Below are 10,446 nucleotides of genomic sequence, written 5' to 3'. Positions count from 1 at the left end.
GATTGGCTCATTCACACGAGCAATCGACCTTGGCGTTTGGGAGTGAGCAATGATGAGACTAATGGTTTATTTTTATTAGGAGCCAAGGGAGGCTTAAATTATTGACTATGTATGTCACCTTGGTTACAACCAAGATGAGGTCGTGTTAAAGACCAAACATGGATGTTAGTACCCACTTTCCATGTTATGCATGTTATGATTAGCCAGATGCGAGATCTCATTTGGCGCTTAGAAGACGAGTAAATAGAGAATTCGAGTTAGGTGCTAGAAAGCGACTAGACTAAGATCTGTACAGTGTATCGAGTATGATGTCACTCTTTGGAAGAGTTACTTCATCGTAGCATGTATTTATACTAGATGTGCTTGGCGATCGAATAATGAGGTGAGAGAATGGATTCCTATTTCCTCACCATGTGAGTCTTACGTGTCATTATTTATATGACCTTACTTATGTACCCTTTTGTGACCTTTGACTATGTCATAAGGTAAAGGGTTGATGTTCTGCTACTTTGGTATGTTGCATGCAGTCATGTATGATTCGGTCTTAAGGGGCATCACTGGGAAAGTGGTTAATCCTAAACTAAATGGCATGAGAGTGAAGGAAAGATCATCTAGTATTGCACCACTATTGTATATTTACTGCCGGCAACTCACATCGCTCTGTATGAGAAGCAGATTGAGTGTGAATATATTGCAAGAATTGAGAAGGTCAAACATGTTTTTTTTTAGAGATTATAGATTTTTTTTTTTTTTTGGACTGGTATAATTAGATGAGTCTGGGGTATATGAGACACTATTTTTATTCTTTTTGAGTTGATGTCCCTATATTGGCTCATTTTGAGTTTCTAGTATACAGCTCCCACATGCAATTGTTTCTTAGCGGTCGCTCGATTCATTGGCTAGTATGAGATTGTTCAATATTTGGGGAAATTGAGATAGAGATGTGGCAGTGTCATGCCAACTCATGTGCGAGTGGGAGATGTTAAAAATTAGGATGGGTATTGGACCCGGATTTGGACGCCCATGTGGCATGACCCATGGCCCATTCAAATTACCCATGTAATTTGAATTTGATTTCCTGATTATCCTATTTGTTAGGATAACCCATTATCTATCTATATCTATCCTATCCTTAGGAGATATGGATAGATTGTTAGATATTTGGTCAATATATCAGATACGATATATGAGATGTGGGGATGAATCCAATAACGAATGATTTTTCCCATACTCTCTCTCTAACTCTCTCCCATTGAGATAACGATACAACCTTTGCACTGTGATTAGAGTGGGTGATACTCATACAGTGGTATCACTCCATTGCTGGGTGTTCTTAGTTCGTGGTTGTGAAGCACGTGATTTACTCACAAGGTTCTTTGTTTTGGATTCTATCACATAAGGTATGATTTGAAACCTTTTACCCGCTGCGTTATCTATATCTTATACTACAAATAAAGATCGGTAAAAAACTACTTCACGAAACCTTTTGTCCCAAATAAATTTGCCACATACTCTAGAAATCCTGTGGAAATGAAAATTCCATGCTCGTTTTGAGTCCTAAATATGTATAATGGAATCAAATTGTTCCAGTTCTCTCCATTTTCTAAATACCATATGCATAATATTATTATTTCAGAGAAGACTTTGTTAACAGCTTATGAGTTGCTGCTCTTCTTTATTTTCAATGCCCCGTCATTGAGTCGGTGGCAACTTATTAATTCCTAAAACCATTTTGATTCGGTAATAGCTGTTGCCCTTCTTTGTTTCCAATGCCTCGTCGTCGCTGGTTTGGTTTTCAAATTCTGTTACTTTTTCTTTTTTCAAAGAAATAAAAAACTAGTTTGTTGAATAAAATGGAAAGAAAAGAAAAATCATCATTTTCAAATGATTTTCTCTTTTTTAGGGGTGAAATATAATTACTATTATGCATGCTCTTTCAATTTGTACATCTATTGATGTTGTTTTTTTGAATTTTAGCACTTTGATTTTCTGATTATTTATTTATTTGTATTTTGGTTATAGATAATGGATTATCTTTCTCCCATTGTCAATGAAAATGCCCAAGGTAGTGATGTTCAAGCTTATGCCCCCAACCCCTATAACTGTTGTTATGAAAAGGCTTCCAATACCACTCAAGGGAAAGGGTAACTGTATCTATGACTCCAGTTGAGGGGTCATCCGCGGGTTGACCGAGAGGTTGACTGGTCGATGTAAATTTTTACAAAATTTTGTCTTGAGATGGTCATTCAGGAGGACATTCGGTGGTGAAAATACAACGGTAATGAACAGTGATTTGAGGAAAGGCACAAAACATCCTCAGTTTGGTGAAACATTTGATATTCTCAATTTGATATAGGTTTGATGAAACTATTGGAGAAACAAAAGATAAATATTTTCATCAAATTTAAATTTAGGAGTGCTTTGAGAAATTGGTTAAAAGTTAATTTTTTGGCTTTTTGTGGCCTTTTTAGCTAAAAAAGCTAGCTTCTTTGTGGCTTTTTTGGCTAAAAAAACTAAAAAACTAAAAAGCTAACTTTTTATGAAGTTTCCAAAACACCCCTTAGTGATGAATTTGGTGCAGCATTGAAGATGGCCTAAGGCTATGATTCTAATGATGATCCCAAAAAAGAGAAAAGTGGACAGTTTTTCATCAAGGGTATGAAAAAGTTCAGTAGGTACAGTGAGGGGATGTTAGGTCATATCATTAGGCTCAAAATCTATGAAATTAAAAGTACATTCAAAGATAATACAAAAAAAAAATTATTTCATTTTTCAAATCCCTCTGTCAAATTGACTTGGAGAACAGTAGAGACGCGGTGAATAGAGCGTTAAGATCCTCTAGAGTGTATTCTCTAGAGTGATCTCCTAGAGTGATCCATTCAAGGGCTAAGATTCAGCCTCACCAAAATGACATCATTGTGGTGAGTAATTTGAAAAAAAAAATTAGATTTCAAAATTCAGCAGATATAGAAAGGGAGAGAAAAAGAGAGAGATGATGCTGTCTCCTTGTCTCCCGACGCCCCTCCACCGCTAGCCGTTGCCCTGCCTCAAGAAAATGACTTGGGTGCCTCAAGAAAATCAATCCCATTTTGACAATTTGGGGTTTTAATCCTCATCCATGGTCCGAAAAGAATATTCATACTATTCGATGATCGGAGAATTTTCCCGAAATGTTTTACATCATCAAGAGAATCAATAATGCCCAGGCCTACTTTATTGCAATCCCACCTCTTTCGATGCCTACCCTTGTGGGATGATGATCTTGGGGACCTAAAGGGGTTGGTTAGATTTGATAAAATCCTAAAATCCAATGGAGAGGTTGGGCTCCAAACTGAATCAGCATTTGAAACTTTAGGGTTGAACCCTACAAACACACCAGGGACATTGAAAAAGAAATTGTTTTTGTTTTTCAAACCCAAAACATCAAATTGAAAATAGAACTCAGGATTAGCATCAGACACCATGTGTTGTTATTGATCTTTCTATTGTGATATGCTTCTTTTCCTTAGCATTATCTCAAACCCTTAAAACCCTCTCGAAAACATCAAAAACCCTTCTCTGATGTTCCACAAAAACAAAAACAAAAACAAAAAAAATTCAATATTAACTCTTTTCGGAAGAGAGGAGAGGAGAGATGGGGAGGGGTTGCCGGGAGAGAAGGAAAGTGCGTCGAGCAGTTGTGAGGAAGTCTATTGACGGCAGGACTGCGACGGCGGAGGGGCGTCGGGAGGCAGGGAGACAGCGTCTTCTCTCTCTTTTTATATCTGTTGGATTTTAAAATTTGTTTTTTTGTGTTTTTTGTTGTTGTTTTTTTCTTTTTTTTTAAATTACTCACCAAAACGACGTCATTTTGGTAAGGCTGAATCTCAACCCTTGAATGGATCACTCTAGGAGATCACTCTAGAGGATCTTAACGCGTAAATAGATAAGTAGGCATGGATAATTTCTTTATTATTGCCCACGTGTCATTTTTTACCTTAAAGCTCTTTGAAGCATTGATCGATTAGGAGATGACAACCAAGGTGAGACCAACCGATTCTTAGTCCTCGTTTGGTTTTTATTTTGGGACTGAAAAAGTAAATAAAAAAAAAAGATTATATAAGTCAATAAGATAAAATATCACATCCAAACCATAATTATTACACTTTTTCTCTCATGAATGTCAAAAAATCCCAAAAACAAAAACCAAACAACGCTAAAAAAGCCAGGCTAAAAAGTCTTAACACAAAAAAGTTGACTACCATTATCAATGTCAAACGAAACTTTAGAATCTTAGGTTGCAATGGGGTGTAGAGGTGGTGGGTGTGATGAGAGGTAAAAAAGTCTAAAAACTAACTTTTTAACTTGAATGAGAAGAGAAAAAGGATAAATATGTCTTTTTACTATGAAATTTGATTTTGATTGAATGTTTTAGTCATACCAAGGCCAAGTTTGGCAAGTTGAAGAAAAGTCAAAAAGTTACTCAAAAAGTTAAAAAATTATTACTATTCACCCAAAGTCAAAAATTACGGCTGCACAACTCTCAATCCTAATTTTTCCCTACACACTAATTTATACAATTTTTTAATACACATTTTTCCATAAAAAGTCAAAAAGTTAACCTAAACATCCATATTTTTTTTCTCAATTTTTTAGTCTAAAAAGACAAAAAGTGCACTTATTTAGGACACCCCAAACAACCCCCAAATCCCAAAACCCACGCCTCTTCTACAAATTTTCTTAACTTCGACGAAATTAATAAGGATATATAAATTTTGTTAATTTTGACGGAATTACTAACGATAAGAAGGTAAAGTACAGAATGATCAAAATCACATGAGGTGTCTTTGGTTATTTTTAAGTCATAAAAGGGTAAAATACTTTAAAGTCAAATCATAAAGGGATAAAATAGATAGTTATTTTTAAAGGGAAAATTGGTCTAGGGTCCCTCTCCCACTTTTTGTAATGGAAGAGATCCACAAAATTATTTTTTGATGTCTAACGTCCCTAAACATATATCAGAGAAATTTGACTCAAAAATTGTAGTTCTTCCCTGTCTTTTTTCGCTCTCGCCGCTAGCAGTGTCAACATCGAGTTCGTTGTCGCCAACAATCCTTTGTCGGAGCAAGGGTTTCAGCTTCCGGCTAACCTCGGCGATTACTTCGTCGGCCTAGGGCTCGAGCAATTGATTCAGCAATTGGCCGAGAACGATCTGAATCGATACGGAACACCGCCGGCTTCGAAGTCTGCTGTGAATTCGCTTCCGACCATTACTGTTGATGATGGATTGTTGAGTTCTGAATTGGCTCAGTGTGCTGTGTGTACAGATGATTTTGAGCGTGGTATGGATGTTAAGAAAATGCCTTGTAAACATGTTTACCATTCTGATTGCATTGTTCCGTGGTTAGAATTGCATAATTCGTGCCCGGTTTGTCGGTATGAGTTGCCGACAGATGATCCTGATTACGAGAATCGAACTCAGAGGGAAACTGGTTCAGGAAATACAAATGGCAGTGGAGATGGTAACAACAGTAGCAACAATGGTAGAGGATCAAACCCACGGCAGAGAAATTTGAAATTTCTCTGGAGAGTCCATGAAAGGCTAAGAAGGCCAGAGAAATTTAAAATTTCTCTGGACTAATTTTCTCTAGACCAATTTTCTCTGAGCTAATTTTCTCTGGACCAATTTTCTCTGGATCAACTTGAGGGACCTTAGACATTATGAAAATATTAGATATCCTTTATGCTATAAAATGTTAATACGAGGGGCCTTAAAAAAAACCCCCATTTTAAAATCATAAAAGGGTATTTTAAATCATAAAAGGGTAAAATACTTTAAAGTCAAATCATAAAAGGATAAAATAAATTTTACCCTAAATTAAAACTACTAAAATAAAATTTCATGCCAACTAAAAGGGACTGACTAATAGTGTAATTTACAAGACAATAACTAAAAGAGAAATAATTTTTTTTTTGAGAACGATGAAATCACCATAGATTAATAAGCAAGATAACATCATTACAAGTTATAGTAAACATAAGTACAAATAAAAGTAGAATAAACAAGCACCGCCAAAAGAGTCCCTAGCCTAGTCCAAAAGCTCGACGCCGAGGTGGCCTGAAAAGACTGGGATGAGAGTAGTAATCTTCAATTCGTGGCTCCCGCTTGCGTTTACCAGCAGCAATGTCGAAGATCAATTTAGAGGATTTAGGACGGCGAGGTATGGGAGCACGAATTCTTTTTGACCGACCTACGCTACAAAACATAAAATTATCAGACAAAGAAGTTTTTCCAGAAGTCGGTTCTTGCTCCTCCATTTCACAATCACTAATAACCGAGGAAGGCAGTTGAAGAGTTGGCAAATTTGGTGGTGATGGTTGTAGTGGCTTTTCACAAGATTGGGAAGGAGTAGGTAGAATGTCCAGGGATGGGGCCTCCATCTCAATATCCACTACTGCAGCTTGTAGAATTGGGTCAGAGTATCCACGAATGCGAACTTCAACAACCAACAAACTCTGTCGGTGCAAAAACTGAAATGATCCACCAGATTGAAGAGCCTGACACGAGTTACGATCAATGAGGAGGAAATCCTTGCCCAAATGCACTCTTCTTGGACGCTTGACCTTCGGCATGGGCTTATTAGCCTTGTTGAGCGAAGTACCATACACATCAACCTCACTATTCTGACTGCAACCAAACCCACTGTGAGGCCCCTCTCTGATGACATTGCCACAAACCCACCCTGCTCGATTTCCTGGTCCATGATCCTTACTTGAAGAATGACCACCCGGTTCAACAGCAACACCAGTATTAGAAGACCCAGGTTGTTCACGGCCTTTTGGCAGTGAAAAGATTGTATCATCCAAGCTCAGTTTAGGCTGTAGATGTTCCAAAGTAGCATCCCAATCAAATTGAAAATCATCACCCAGAGAATCCTGAATTAGAGCCATGTCCAACGGGTCCAAAACGGATAATAAGTCAGGGGATAAGGAACCCTGCAACTTATCCTGAGCACAAGTCCCTAACATGACAATGCATTTGCCTTTTTCTTCTTTGGAAAGGCGTTTGGGGACCACTTTAGAGTTAAGTAAAAAGCCTTGCTGGAGCATTGTTCCAAGCACCTAGAAAGTGTAATTGAAAGCTCACCAGGAAAATCCCTAGAAAACGAGTGGTCTTGCCGTGAAACACCTGATCCACGAAGCGGAAACAAGCAGCAGAAATCGTCGGAAAACACAAAAGAGGACAGCAACTAGACCACCGGAATCCCACCGGAAAACACCTATAAAAGCAGATTAAACCCAGATCTACCAACGAGACCAAGGGGAGGGGAAACCAAGTCAACGCCGAAAAAGAAACCCAGATCGACTGGATTGAAGCACTGTCGGCACAGAAATTGACCTTCAATAGGTCCCCCTCCCCCCTACGCGGAACGATCGGAAAAAAAGAAGAGAGAAAAACCATTTAAGAGAAATAATTTTTGTAAGACAGTAAAAACTAATGCACATCGAATGTAATGATTTGATATAAAATATTATAATAGAATATTTGATTATTAAGATATATGAATCTTGAAACTGGATAAAAAATAATTTAAAGTTAAATATTGTGTTTTGTTTTTATTAAAATATTTCAACACGAGGTACAATACAAGAGGAAGATACTCACATAAGTGAAAACACTAAGGGGGGAATTGCAACATAGGACATCTTTTTAAAAATATTTTAAAATTAGTGGTAAAATTTATAAATATTAATAATTAAATTTATAATATTTTTCACTAACTTGTAAATATTTTATAAACATCTAATTGATATGTACGTTGTGTTTGATTGGAGAATTTGAAAAAAGATTTGGAAATGAAAACATAAAAGAAATGGTCTGTGAAATTATATAAAATGTAAGTATATTTTATTCACATTTTATCTATATTTTATTTTTTTTCTTTCCAAATCTTCCAACCAAACTTAGGGATAATTTTTCCAAAAACTAATCACTCATCCAACTGCTTTTCTTTCCCCTCGTAAAGGTACAACCGAAGTGAAACAGTTCTAAGATAAAATCGAGAGAGCTCACAACATCCCTTATCCAATATTCATGACTACCATAGGCTTGAACCAAACCAGGAATCGAATTTCCCAAAATAAGTAAAATATGTTTATTTATATAGTTTATGTAATTTGGTAAAATGGTGGGTAGTTTTGTGATTACTCAAAATTGAGACAAAGAGAGCTCTAGAAAGAGCAAAGAAAGAAAAGGCAGTGAGGGAGAGTGCACCGAATAATTTCTCAAGAGAATAAGAGAGAGAGAGAGACGAGGTGTGATCACATTTTAAAAAGGGCATGCCCTGTTAGACAGCAAAAAGGGTGAATATGGATGTGTTTGATGTTGAAATAGTTTCCAGTGAAACCATCAAGCCGTCTTCACCAACACCTTCCCACCTAAAAACCTTCAATCTCTCTTTTAGACCAGATCACTCCTCCATTTTATGTTCCAGCAGCCATCTTCTATTCCCCCACCATCAATGCTAACCAAACATTGCAAAACCTTAAGGATTCTCTGGCCAAAGCCTTGTCGGTCTTCTACCCCCTTGCAGGGCGGATTAAAGATCATCTCTCAATCGATTGTAACGACGAGGGTGTTCTTTTTTCACAAGCCAAAGTTAACTGTCAATTGTCTGAATTTCTCAATCCCCCCGATACCAACAATTTAGTCTTTCGCCTTCTTCCAAAAGTAGAAATTCCGATTCCAATTAAGACACTGAATGATGCCGCACAAATGATTATTCAAGTAAACATATTTACTTGTGGGGGAATATGTATCGGCTTATACTTCTCGCACCAAATCATCGACGCAGCCGCCCTAAAGGCTTTCCTCAGTTGCTGGGCAGCCATTGCAAGCAGGCCACCGGGCAAAGAATCAGATTCATACCCCCCCAATATCAATGCAGCCTCGCTCTTCCCTCCCCAAAGTGACTCCCAATCGCCACCACCAGAGAAACTGGCATCATTTATTTTCAATCAAAAGTGGTATCATAAAAAAGAAAGTGGAGTATCGAGGAGATTCGTGATAGATGGTGCCGCAATATCTGTACTAAAATCCAAGGTGGCTAGCAAAGCTGTGCCCAATCCAACTCGGTTCCAAGTTGTGGCTAGCTTCATATGGAACTGTGCTGTCTCTGCATCTACATCATTATTGGGCTCCCCAAAACCAAATGCAATGCTTTTTGCAGTCAACATGAGACCCAAAATGGTGCCGCCAATGTCGCAGAATTCGATTGGAAACATCGTGTGGAGGACAGTGGTACACCGTAGGGAAGAAGAAGCAACAGAGCTACGTAGCACGGTGGAGTTACTGAGAGGAGCCGTACAGAAAATTAATGGCGACCTCATTCTAAGTTTACAAGGAGACCAAAGGTTTGCCGTTGCGAGTGGAGTTATAGATGAGTTGAGAAACATGTATTCGGATGAAACACCTGATCTATATACGTGTAATAGTTGGTGTGGTTTAGGGTTCTACGATGTCGACTTTGGATGGGGGAAGCCTCTCTTCTGGATTGTTAATCCTGTTCGAGATGGAAATGGCTTGGTGTACTCAAATAGCATTTTTTTGATGGATACCAAATCAGGAGATGGAGTAGAAGCAATTATACTCTTGCCTCAAAGTCATATGGACAAACTGCTCTGTGACCAAGACTTCCTCACTCTTGTCTCCATCAACCCCAGTATTTCAGTTCCATTGCCTCCTCCTAACAATTAACTATGTTAATTTGGAGGCTCATAATAAATTATGGCAACTTGTCAAAGCCATGATGAATTTGTTTGTTTCATGTGTTCTCTTCTCCTGTGGTTCTTTTTTATTCTTCCGAGTGTGTGTGCCACTTGGTTTCTATTTTTTATTCACCATAAGTGATCTTGGATCACGTCTTAGCATGATTCTAAATCATGGTATCAACACATTGTAATGATATCGATCACGAAATACTGATATCAAGAGTATCGGGTGATACATATCAGGAATCGGATGTCACCGTTATAATATTTTAAAATTGATTAACAGAGTGTATCGAGGTGTATCGGCCTGTAACAAAATATTATGGCCTATATTGGAATGTAATGATTCACTATAATGGTTACAATCCGATACGTGACAATGTAAAGCCTTGAATTTGTTATTTCTTTACTATTATTCTCTTATGTTGTTCTTTTATTTTTAGTTTGCCATTTGGTTTCTATTTTTCCAATACCAAATCTTGAGATTTATATTTTTCGAGATTTTCATAATTCTCTAGTCTTCTTTTTTGTTGTTGAAAATACATTAATTATTTAAAAGAAAGAAAGGAAGGAGAAAAAAAAAATGACTAGTAGGAAATTATTCAATATTCCCGGAGTATCACGTGTTTGTACTCCCTAACTAATCATCATTCAATATGCCCCCTCATGTTCCTTAATCACCCAACACAATACCTC

At 37.4% G+C, this 10,446-nt stretch overlaps 1 protein-coding gene across 1 annotated transcript; it reads left to right on the top strand.

The window, feature by feature from the left end:
* The first annotated feature begins 8,755 nt into the window (after positions 1–8,755).
* Positions 8,756–9,736, top strand: LOC114319929 (limonoid 7-O-acetyltransferse-like). The gene has a single exon (XM_028266997.2). The coding sequence runs from the start codon at positions 8,756–8,758 to the stop codon at positions 9,734–9,736; it is 981 nt and encodes a 326-aa protein (XP_028122798.1).
* Positions 9,737–10,446: the final 710 nt, after the last annotated feature.

This window comes from Camellia sinensis, chromosome 6 (genome assembly GCF_055761805.1).
Source record: "Camellia sinensis isolate YWXY chromosome 6, ASM5576180v1, whole genome shotgun sequence".
Taxonomy (NCBI): domain Eukaryota; kingdom Viridiplantae; phylum Streptophyta; class Magnoliopsida; order Ericales; family Theaceae; genus Camellia; species Camellia sinensis.
This window is presented reverse-complemented; position numbering and strand designations above follow the sequence as displayed.

Excerpts from the sequence above, each read along its gene's own strand:
- LOC114319929 (XM_028266997.2), top strand. The coding sequence starts at position 8,756 with ATGATTATTCAAGTAAACATATTTACTTGTGGGGGAATATGTATCGGC.